At 40.3% G+C, this 12,080-nt stretch overlaps 1 protein-coding gene and 1 long non-coding RNA gene across 2 annotated transcripts; one reads left to right on the top strand and one right to left on the bottom strand.

The window, feature by feature from the left end:
- Nucleotides 1-86: 86 nt before the first annotated feature.
- Nucleotides 87-8,573, top strand: Mrpl50 (mitochondrial ribosomal protein L50). Its single transcript, NM_178603.4, has 2 exons — nt 87-208; nt 6,593-8,573. The coding sequence occupies exons 1-2, from the start codon at nt 117-119 to the stop codon at nt 6,978-6,980; spliced, it is 480 nt and encodes a 159-aa protein (NP_848718.1). The 5' UTR covers nt 87-116; the 3' UTR covers nt 6,981-8,573.
- Nucleotides 8,574-9,883: 1,310 nt separating this feature from the next.
- On the bottom strand, nt 9,884-10,626 carry Gm52736. The gene is made up of 2 exons (XR_003955403.1): nt 10,410-10,626; nt 9,884-10,319 (listed from the first exon to the last, which is right to left on the bottom strand). It is a non-coding gene; the product is annotated as a predicted gene, 52736 (long non-coding RNA).
- Between the last annotated feature and the right edge of the window lie 1,454 nt (nt 10,627-12,080).

Below are 12,080 nucleotides of genomic sequence, written 5' to 3'. Positions count from 1 at the left end.
GCGAACTACATTTCCCGGAATGCATAGGTCTGGGCAACGTCAGGGGCCGCTGAAGTAAGCTCTCATCTGATTGGCTGAGTCGGGCACGTCTGGCGCTCTTGGGTTGCTTGTCGAGAATGGCGGCGCTGATCGTGTCTCGGTTAGCAAGAAGAGGCTGGCTGTGGAAGCTTCCCTTGGCAACACGTAGAGAATTTTGGTCTCGATCCAGGTAAATCTGAGTGTTTCTCAATGGTCTAAGTTCCACGTAAGTAATCAGAAGCGGAGGGGACGAGTTCAGAGGGTTAAGATGGGACCCTGGTCCTGAGCCTTCAGGAGTTAGCGTGGAGTAGGGATCCGAGCTAAAAGCTTACGTTTCTGCGATTGGCAGGACCGCTTCTAACGGCAACACGGTGCGCTTTCCCAGATTTCACTGATGCATACAACAAATAGTTTCTAAATGCCTTCCGTGTCTCTAAGTGTGTACCCAGCAGTACTCTCTTTCCCACGCTTTAGTTCCACACGGGAGGGAACTGAGGCCCACTGAAGAGAAGCACGCACATGGTGGATCCAGAAGCCCCGTGACTTAACTGCTTATCCACAGTTTTCCTCACTGCATCCTGTGGGATCTATGTATATTACTTAGATAATATTTAGGGCCTGAAAATTTAACCGCTGGGACCTCAGAGAACAACGAACGTATTAAGTTAGAAGTTTGAATCCTCACCCCATGTATTAACTCTAACCTTTCCCTGGTTAGTGTCAGATGTCCCAAGTTCATTTCTTTTTTTTTTCACTCAACAGATATTTTAGTGTTTACTATATGATAAATATTAAAGATAAAGTGGTTAATTAGACCAAATCTTTGTCCTCATAGGAGAAGGGGGGCAGTTGGTGATAAACTGTTCATTTTTCAGGTAACCGTTCTTTAAGGTGTAAATGGATGTAGTGATGTATATTCACATAGAGGAGAGATTTCAGCAGTCAGGCCAATCCCACCTTTTTACATCCCTTTTTGCGTTCTGTTTGTTTGTTTTGTTTATTGTCAATCATCATAGCTCTGTGTTAGAATTTTAAATCTTGAAGCATAATTTCTTCCATGTTTTTCTTGCTCATGATTGCTGCAGCTATTCGTAATTTAAGATTGCTCTTTATGTCTTTGGGAAAAGCCATTCGATTTTTTTGAGTTAAGTATTTAAGTAGTGCAGACATGGAACAGTCATTGAACATGGACTGTCTCTTCATTTATATGTGTGTTTTCTGTTTCTTTCATGGATGGTTTAGAGTTTTAGAGTATAGATCTTTAACCTGCTTGGTTATTTTTTCCTAAATATTTTTTTCCTGCTGTTATAAACAAACCAGATTTCTTGATCATTTGGGGGGGGGTGATTTATTATTTCTCTAGAGAAACCACTGATTTTATTGAGGATTTATTTTATTTATGTCCATATGTGTATGTATAAATATATGTGTGCTGATACTCTCGGAGGACAGAAGAGGGCGTCAGATCCCCTGAGTTTGGTGTTACAAGAGATTGTGAGCTAGCAGCCTGAGGTGGGTGCTGAGGACTGCACTCTGGAAGAGCAGCGAGTTCTCTTAACTTCTGAGCTCAAAGCTCTCCAGCCCTCGACTTCTGACTCTTTATTAAATGTCTCTGATTGCTATTGACTGGCGGAGGCTTTGTATTCTTTCTTGGTTTAGGGTTATATGTACCTGGGATCTTTAACTGCTTCTTTTAGGTTCTGCAGCCTGTAAAGCTCCTTCTTGTAACTTTTTATTTGTGAAACATCTCTTGTATCGCCGTATATTTCTGATTTTAATTACATGAGGTTTTGAGGTTTTCTGTATTAGCCCTTAGTTTTGTTGGTTTCTTTTTATGAGATTTGTGTCTGCTCTGCTCTTTATGATTGCTTTTGTTTTGCTAACTTTGGGATTTACATTTTTTTCTTTTTTTTTTTTTTTTAGTTTCATGTGGTTCAATATTAAGTTGCTTAAAATCTTTAATGATGTAGTCATTTATTACTATAAATTCACCTTAGTGCTGGCTTTCTTTTTATGTTTGTTATTGTCTTTGTTAGGGTTTCTATTGTGATTAAAATACCATGACCTAAGCAACTTGAGGAGGAAGGAGTGTTAGAAATAAGCGTCACGGTTCTAAATAAATCACACCGTGCAGCAGGTCTCACATGGGAGGTTTATTGGGAGGGGGTCAGAGGCAGCCTTTGGGAGAGTGTGGAAGGAAAGAGAGAGGGGGGCAGGGTGAATAGACACAGCAGGAGCCAGCAGCTACACTGTCTTCTAGAGAGGACATGTCTCTTCTCTGGGTCTGAGAGCTGCCTGTAAAGACACCTGATTGCTGTGAAGTCGCTTCCAGTTGTTCATGGGTGTGCCTGATACTAACAAGGGGTTTATTTTATTTTACAGCTTGGGGTCAGTCCATCATCTGGGGAAGTCAGGCCAGGCTCTCAAAACAGGAACCTTGGAGGCAGGAACTATGTAGAGACCATGGAGCAGTGCTGCATTCTGGCTTGCTTCTGTGTAACTTGCTCTACTTGATTTCTTTTAGCACACAGGACCACCAGACTAAGTGTGGCACCACCCAAGGTGACCTGTGCACTCCCACATTAATTATTAATCATTAAAATACCTCGGGCACAGGCTGGCCCATGGGCCAGTCTTGTGGGGGCCTTTCCTTAAGTGAGATTGATTCCCTTTCCCCAGATGACTCTAGCTGTGCCAAGGTGACAGAAAAGTAGCCAGCACTGTTATGTTATACATTTTCACCCAACTCAAGATATTGTGTCTGTGTGTGTGATTGTGTATGTGTTGTGTGTGTGAAGTTGAGTGTTTTCTTCAGGCATGCCCTGCTTTATAGTTTAAGACATGGTCTCTCATTAAACCTGGAGCCCTATGACTTGACTAGACTAGCCAGCCCTGAGACCTCCTTTCCAGTTTTCTGACTACAAACATGTACACATTCTGTTAATTTTCTCTCCTGGATGCTGAGTATTGAACACAGTCCTGATGTTTGGTTGTTTTGGTTTCTATTGATGAGACTCCATGACCACAGCAACTCAACTCTTTTCTTTTCTTTTCTTTTCCTTTTCTCTTCTCTTCTCTTCTCTTCTCTTCTTTTCTTTTCTTTTCTTTTCTTTTTTCTTCTTTATTGGATATTTTCTTTATTTATATTTCAAATGTTATCCCATTTCCTGGTTCCCCCTCCCCTGAGATACCCTATCCCCTCCCCCTCCCCCTGTTTCTATGAGGGTGTTCCCCCATCCACTCCCACCTCCCCACCCTGCCATTCCCCTACACTGAGACATCCATCAACCTTTCACAGGACCAAGGGCCTCTCCTCTAATTGATGCCCGACAAGGTCATCCTCTGCTATGCTGCTGGAGCCATGGGACCCTCCATGTATACTCCTTGGTTGGTTTAGTCTCTGGGAGCTCTGGAGTCTGGTTGGTTGATATTGTTGTTCTTCCTATGGGGTTGCAACCCCTTTCGCTCCTTCAGTCCTTTCTCTAACTCCTCCATTGGGGACCTCATGCTCAGTCTAATGGTTGGCTGCATGCATCTGCATCTGTATTTGTCAGGCTCTGGCAGAGCCTCTTAGGAGACAGCTATATCAGGCTCCTGAGAGGCTGACCACGGCAACTCTTATAAAGGACAACATTTAATTGGGACTGGCTTATGTTTCAGGGGTTCAGTTCATTATCATCATGGCAGAAAGCATGGTGGCATGCAGGCAGACATGGTGCTGGAGAGTTCTACATCTCTGCAGGCAGGAGGAGAAATAAACATTAGGCCTGGCTTGAGCATTTGAAACCTTAAAGTCCTCCCCCCAAAGACATATTTTCCTCCACCAAGGCCACACCTCCTAATAGTGCCACTCCCTGGTGACCAATCCTTCAAATCTATGGGAGTCATCCCTATTCAAACCACCGCACTTGGCAGGCATTTTACCCACAAAGCCAAGTCTCCGGCCCTTTATGATAACGAGATACTCTGGAAGCTCCTTTGTTATTTCCTCGTTGACCCAACGGTATATTGCTTAGTATTGATACATTTGTTAATATTCTTTTTCTCTTGCCTTTCTGGTGATTAGTTTTTTCCTTTGTGGTCAGTAAGGCTATGTTGTATGATTTTGAACTTCTAAATTCATGAGGCTTCTTCCATGATACAATGTAATCTATCCTAAAAGATGTTTGATATTGGTGTTCTATGTGAATAGCCTAAGCACTGTTTGTTGAACATGTATTATTGAGTTCAGTTATTTTGGTGATTTATTTTTTCAGGCTTGTCCATATTTACTTAGTATGTTTCGGTGCTCTGGTATTGGGTACATGTTTATTTATATCCAATTAAATTGAATTGATCTTTTTTTAATTATCTAATAACCTTTAAAAGTTTATTTGGTTTGATAGAGGTGTAGCTCTTCCTACTTTGTTTTGTTTTCTATTCCCATCGAATACCTTTTTTGCTATCAGTTTTGATTAATGTAGCCCTTGATTCTGAAAAAAAGTTTCTTGTAGACAGCATATAATTAGAGTTTGGTTTTTATTTTGACGTTTTGGTTATGAGCCTTACCTTTAACAAGTGAGCCATCTCTCTAGTCCTCAATTTTTAAATTTTTAGCTATTCTATCTTTTGGAGTGTTGAGTCTTTTACCTGAATTTCATTTTATTCTGAAAGCGATGAAATGTTAGGGAAGGGACTGGAGGACTATGGGGAGGGAGTGAGCCAAAACTCAATAAACAACTCTTTGGAGAATGTTTGTTGAAATAGCGATTAGTTTTCTTCAAAAATGGAAGCTCTTTCGGTCTATTGTTTACCTTAGAATACTTTAGTAGAGTCCTATTTCCCTTTCCATTGACATAGCAAAATGAATGAAAATGGGTGATTTATAAATACCTTGGCACTGTTAATTGTGCTACAGCTACAGAGGGCCTTCTTGCAGCCTCATAACACATCAAAGGGTAGCATGTGGTGAGGCAGAGCAAGCCTGTCTCTGTCATACCACTAATGCTTTTATGGACTTCCCAGTCTCCTTAGCTCATGAACTCTAATTATCTCTAAAAAAGACCTAATTACAAATACAGAGTGTCCAGGACAAAAGATTTTGAGGAATTTATTTAGGCCACCGCACATATTGAGATGTTAATCAAAATTTATGAAGGACGAAGGATTAGTTGGTGGAACAAAGTCTTAAGTAAACAAGAAAAGTTATATTCCAAAGCATATTTTTGGCTTCATTTCTGGTACCCTGTTTTCAGTAGGGATGGTGAGTTTCAGTCAGATGCCAAGTCATGGAAACACATTACTTAGGTAGTTCACAAACCAAGGCATTTAAGTGGTGTTTCAGCCAGATTCTCTTCTACGAGCTTGTTAAGTTTGTTTTTAAAGAACCTCAGATTTACAAAATAGACCATTATATTAAAGATCTTACAATCTGGAGTGGTGGTTCTCAAGAAACAGTGTTGGCAGTGTCCTTGCTTGTTGTGACCCAGGAGGGGAGTGCTATGAGGAGTGTCATCAAGTAAATTGAAGCCAGCATGCTACTAAATATATTACAGTGAACAGGTTGACCTCTCACATACAGCAAGAAATTGTCCAATCAAGCTATAATTTTTTAAGTGAGGTAGAATATATCAAAATTAAAACTTATATAGGATGGGATACAACGGGCACTATAGACTGCTGCAAAAATCAAAGGAACTTAATATTGATTAGAGAAGTCAGGTTAAAGGTCTTAAGAGATATGTGTTTTGTCTTAGGACTTACAGAGTAAGTATTATTTCCATAAGTAAAGATGATCAAAGTGTTTCTTGTAAGGGAGGATGTATAACATGAGCTAACAAGTATCAGGAAAGTGGCAATGTGTTTGGAAAACAATGTAGTTTAGTGTGAGCAGGCCTATAATGTATATAGGAAATTGGTAGGAGGTAAATTTAGGTAGGCGTACTGGGGTTAGATCTTGGAGGATGTGCTGGCTAGTTTTGTGTCAAATTTGAAAGAGGGAACTTCAATTGAGAAAATGTCCCTTCCAGATTGGACAAGACTGGTGCATTTTCTTGACTGAAAATTGTGGGAGGCTCTACTTCAGTATGGGTGGTACAGCCCCCTGGCAAATGGTTCTGGATGCCATAAGAAAGCAGTCAGGGCAAGCCATAGGGAGCAATGCAGTGAGCAGTACTCTTCCATGTATCAGCTCCTGCCTTGATAACCTTCAGTGATGAAGTGTGATATGGAACTGTAAGTTGAAATTAAACCCTTCCCTCTCCAAGTTGCTTTTGGTTGAGATATTTTGTCACAACAATAGAAACCAAACTAAGACAGAGGACACAATTTACAGAACAATTTATCTTATCTTTGTTCTTTACTTAGTTTTAGAACTTATACTCATATGTAAATGTGTACTGAGTTTTTGCTTTCTTTGTAGCAGTTGGTTCAGCTGCGCATGTCTGAGGAGTTGTTTTCCATCTTACTCTTTTCCACCTCTCCACTGCGCTCAGAAAGCCCTAAGTGTGCAAAAAACCTTGATTTTGATTGCAAAGCAAGATTCCAGTCAGATGCTTGTGCCAAAGGTTCACATGTTTGCTTTTGATCATTTCAGGAAGGAGAAGGAGCCAGTTGTGGCAGAGACAGTGGAAGAAGTGAAAAAAGAACCTGTTTTGGTGTGTCCACCCTTACGAAGCCGAGCATACACACCGCCCAGTGATCTCCAGAGTCGCTTGGAATCTCATATTAAAGAAGTTCTTGGTTCATCTCTTCCTAATAACTGGCAAGATATCTCCCTGGATGATGGACATATGAAGTTCAGACTCTTAGCAGGCTTAGCTGATGGCTTAGGCCATGCGGTCCCTAACTCCAGGCTTCACCAAATGTGCAGGGTCAGAGATGTTCTTGATTTCTATAATGTTCCTGTTCAAGACAAATCTAAATTTGATGAACTCGTTGCTAGTAATTTACCTCCCAATTTGAAAATCAGTTGGAGTTACTGAGCAGTCTGGTCAGAGACCACGTTGGGGGTCATTCATTCTTATTCTCACTAGCGTGACTGAAAAGTACCAGAACTTTTCTCAAAACTTCAATTTTGTATAATTTTTTTTTTTGCTCCTTGTAGAAGAGCACATCTCCCCTCCCCCAAAGGAGAATCAACAAAGAAAACGTTTTCACATTTGCTAAAGCTATTTTTCCCCCAATAAAATCAAGTCTTGATAACTTATGAAAACTTTGTTATTCCAAGGTATATAGTCAGGGTTGTTGGGAGGAACAGAAGTGACAGCATGCAAACATAGTTAAAGGAGGTTTATGATGTTAGCTCACATTAGGATCTGGGCACTTCATCAATGGCTGTGTCACCCTTCACGAGGCTGACTGTCTCAGCAGTACCAAGCTGTTGCTGAGAGCCTGGGGGATTCTTTGAAAAGCCTACTGACCTTCAATTCATGCTGGCCGCCTGAAGAAGCTGGTTCTAATATGGACGAAAAGATGCAGCAATGGCAGGAACAAGATGGATGTACTTGTCAGTCGAGTGAAGGCAAGCAGGTGGAAGGAAAATCAGACCTTCCTTCTGCATGGGTTCTGCCCACATTTACTGTGCACTTCCCTCTCGAGAGACAATCTGCTTAAGAAAATCCCTTAGTGGAGCGGCCAGCTGCTTGTCTTTTAGTTGACTCCAGATCAGTCAGTGACAACCAAGATTAACCATAACACAAAAATACTAAGTACCTCGGGCTTCAGATAAGAGGCCATTGCAAAGATGTTTTCTTTGCCTGTCATACGGTTAAAGTAGTAGTTTCAATAAAATGTTCTTATTAAGGCTCAAAGATATGGGGCTATTATATATACAAATAAGAAAATGTATAGTGAGAATTTTGGTGTCTTAAAAAGAAACACAGAAATACTGTAGGTGTGGAATCTGGGGCTGCTTCAGACTTGTCCACAGCAGCTGACTAATTTGCCTTGTGCTCTAGCAGGGGCTTGATTCTTCCAGCTGCAGATGGTTTCTGTGATTGTGTGAGGTTTTGAATTCTGGGGGTTCTTCAGAGGATAAATGTTAGGGCTCTAAGAGGCGCTGAGTTGTTGATTGTTTGCTGTTGGTTGTGATTTGTTAAGCACTCGTGAACAAAGAAGAAACAACAAGAAGAAATTAGATGTCCTGATGCTTGCCCCAAGGAACTTGATGCCCCTAATGGGCAGAAAGTCTAATAGTAACATTATCCCCTTTCCCCTCTATCCTTTTTTCTGTGCTATCTAGTTTTAGGGGGTTGAAGGAGTAGAAGAAGAGGAGTGGAGAAGGGCGGAAGAAAAAGAACCCACAAAGTAGCCAAAAGACCAGCTACCAAACAAAATGTATTAGATGTCTGAAGGAAACGTGAACATCTGGTGCACATTATAGAAAGTTCCACTGTGTTTTACTCCATAAGTAAAGGTGGAAGAAAGGGCAACGTGTTCTGGGTTCATCTCTTGGGACTAACGGAGATTTGTTAAAGGGTAATGACTTTCTTTCTGAATGAAATTCACTTTTATGTATCACTTTATTATTTCTTTTAAAATGAATATTAGAAATAAAAACAAAATGTCTAGCAGTTATTAAGTTTTAAAGTGTTATTGCTAGAGTCTACATAGATCTGAATCACAAAATTGGTTGTTATATAAAAATCATGGTAGGAAGATTTTAAGCATGGGCGATTGCATTTATTCTCTTTCCTTGGATGACTTTCTTGAATCAGTTGCATATATAAGTTAATATGTAATTTATATTAATATATAAATGAATCTAGCAGATTCATTAGGGAAAATAATGGTTGAGGCAGAGGATGGCTTAGTGGGTAAGAGTGCTTGACCTGTAAGCCTGAGGATCTAGCTTAACCCCAGGAACAAATGTAAACAGCTGAGTATGGCCGCGTGTGCCTGTACCTCCAGTGTTGGAGAGTGGACACAGGTAAAAGCCCAGTGGCCAGCTAGTCAAAAAAGTGAGATTCCTATCCAGCGAGATACGCTTTCTCAAGGCAATTAGGTGGAAGTCAGTTGGAAAAACTATGTCTTGCTCTGGCCTCAGTATGCACACAGTTGTGCATACCCACACGACAGTGTCTAAGAAAAAGTCACAGTATGTAATAGTAGGTACACATCAGTGTCATTCATTACATTATGAGCTGAAATCTCAGTGTCTGGATCCCTGGATTTAGACATAATAGCTCCTGTTTCTATGAGAAGGAGACTCAGCATGGGGACACTTGGATTTTACATGCAGAATTTGGTTATCTTGTTTCCCATACAAAAGCATACTGATAGTAAAGAGGTGGGAAGTCAGAACGGAAAGAAACACTTTTGGCTACAACTGGACAAGCGACTGCAATATTCACTATTCATATTATTGTTAAGATAGAAGGAATGCTATTCAAAGTCTATATGGAAATGAGTTATTTGGAGATGATGTTAATGTCCCGAGTGATTATAAACTTCTGCATCTCTATAATACTCAGAAGTATACTCAGAAGTAACATGGTCCCAGGGTCATGAAATAACATTAAGAGGCAGCCAAGTGCCCTTCAAAAAACACAGGTCAGCTGCATATCTGTCAGTAACTCTAGAGGTAGCCAAACAGACACAAAAAGCTTTATCTTTTAAGAAACATGAAATGTAAAAGGCATAGGCTTTCCAATTTTATATAATCGAACCTATGAGCTTAATGTGCATTTGGTAAAGCCTAGTAAAATGATTAGGAAGTCAATATAAATGATCTTACATAAACTTTTGTTTCAGGTAGCAAAAGAGACTCCTCTTGCTGGTTTTTGTTTTACCATGGAAATTTTATGATTTCTATAGTAAACACACTTTAGGAGATAGCAGATACGTCAAAAATGAGAAGGAAAGGATCACCTCAGTATACAGATAATAATGTAACATTCCAATATATTTCCAAAAGAAAAAAATGTATTTTTATTTTCATTCTACAGATATGTGTTCATGTGTGTGGGTGTGCTTGCACATATGTACAGAGAATCATGTTTCATCCAGCTTTTACACAGGTGTTGGTGGAACTCCGGCTCTCACACTTGGAGTGGAGAGCACTTTATTGATTGAGCTGTCTCCCCAGTGCTGTTTTCTGCATCTTAAGACTACTGTGGCATCACATTGCCAAATTCACATGAGGTCCTCTTAGCCTTAAATCAGGAAAGTCCAACCTTTTGATTACCTACAAACACATTGTGCTCTGTTCATGGCTCTCCTGGGATAAGTGCAGCTTCTGGTCTACAGGTGGAACACATGGTGTGTGGCAACACAGATCTGATGGTGGGAAGATCCTGGGTATTCTATCAGTGTTCATTTCACTGCAGACAGGAAATATGATGTCAGTATTGTACATTTATTGAAACAGCTCAGTTCACATCATCTTAAAAATGTTTAAAGTGTGTTCCCACCTGTGTGTATAGTTGTGCAGATGTGTGTATCTCTGATGCCAAAAGAGGATCAGCTTGTTCTATGGGTGCTGGGGTCCAAACTGAAGTCTTCCTGATTGTACGGCCAACACTCAACCACTGAGTCATCTCTCCAGCCCATAGTTTGTTTTATTAGTTTGGTTTTGTGGGATTAAACTTAAACCTAGAAAGGAATGTTTTCCAAGTTCAGAGTCCTGAAGTAGCTGTATTGACTTTTTTTTTTTTCCTGTTAAATTAGTGGCCAGATAACACCACATAGTGACAGTGGAGTTTTAAACAAACAAAAGGTCAGGGAGAAGGTTGAGCAGGTAAAGGCACTTGTCACTGTGGAATTTGTCAAAAGACCCTTACTCAATAGGACCACAGACACTGCCACCAGTGCTGCAAAACACATGAGGATTTTTATTGATCCAACATGCTGGCACTCCCCTCTCAGCACACAGCCCAGAGGAGAGACCCAGAACAAAGAAAGAACACACTTTTTATACCTTTGTAAGGGGCAGATTTGAACAACAGGGTTCTCATTGGTGTAGCAAGTAACCCTTTTAGGGGTTTATTATGATTTGGTCAGCAAAGCAGTAATACATTTTGAACTTATGGATCAGTTATTAATGTCATAGCTATCAACGTCAGGGGAATTCTCACAACAAGGTCAGGGTGGTTTGTGGTCTTTGTCAGAATCCATTAGTCTTGCAAACTTTATATGCCTCAGTACAGGGGAATGCCAGGGCCAAAAAGTGGGAGGTGTGGGGGGGGAGTGGGGGGGCATGGGGGACTTTTGGTGTAGCATTGGAAATGTAAATGAAGAAAATACCTAATTAAAATTAAATTAAAAAAAAACAAAAAGAAAAAGCAAAACAAAACAAAGAATTCAATGTGGGGCAGTTGGCAGGAGAATTGCTAATTCTGTTATGGTTATTTCTCTGAGAACAGCTAATATTGTTTTGGCAGCTTGTAGGCTCAGTCATTTTGACCGCTAAAACTATGTTTTTACATTTGTTTAGTCAGCCACCTTCCTTATCTGGCTCTTCACTTGGCCTGCTAGTACAGTTTGGAAAGTCTTTTTTGAAGGGGGAAGGTACTGGGTGGTCTTGAATTCATTTTGGATATTGTATTACCAAGCCTGAGAACTTTAGGTCACTGTCCTCTGACCTTATATGGAGTATATGTTGCATGTGCATGTGCCAGTGTGCATGTACACATACACACTATATATGTATACATACATACATTGTAATACATACTGTATTTAAAACACGTATTTAAAAATTAAAAACTTCCTAAAGTGAAGTAGAAAGGAAGGAAGAAACCCAGGGTGCTAGGTCCCCTACCATGTAAGTTAATATGTAAGTTAATGTGTAGCCAGAGCGGTGGTTGCACTGCTTACTCTGTAGCCCAGTGTAAATTGCATTATCAAGAGCATCCTTGTCCTTTCATAGAAAAGCAGCTTCAAGTGAGAAAGGAAGTATGGGTTGGCTTGTAATCAAAGCAGTTTGCTCTGAGTTGATTGGAAATACATTAAAAAAATCACAACTCCTAAATTGAAAATAAATATCAGAATTTTTTTCCTCTGGGTTTTGATACTCAGTACCTCACCAGGATAAATACTCCTTTTGCTCCTTCCATGATGTTGGAGAGCTCTGAAGTTCCCAC

Source organism: Mus musculus, chromosome 4 (genome assembly GCF_000001635.26).
Source record: "Mus musculus strain C57BL/6J chromosome 4, GRCm38.p6 C57BL/6J".
Taxonomy (NCBI): Eukaryota; Metazoa; Chordata; class Mammalia; order Rodentia; family Muridae; genus Mus; species Mus musculus.
The sequence above is the reverse complement of the archived record's forward strand: the minus strand, read 5'-3'. Positions and strand labels throughout refer to the sequence as shown.

Excerpts from the sequence above, each read along its gene's own strand:
- Mrpl50 (NM_178603.4), top strand. The coding sequence starts at position 117 with ATGGCGGCGCTGATCGTGTCTCGGTTAGCAAGAAGAGGCTGGCTGTGG. Across the intron at positions 209-6,592 it reads GAATTTTGGTCTCGATCCAG|GAAGGAGAAGGAGCCAGTTG; the intron begins GTAAATCTGAGT and ends TGATCATTTCAG.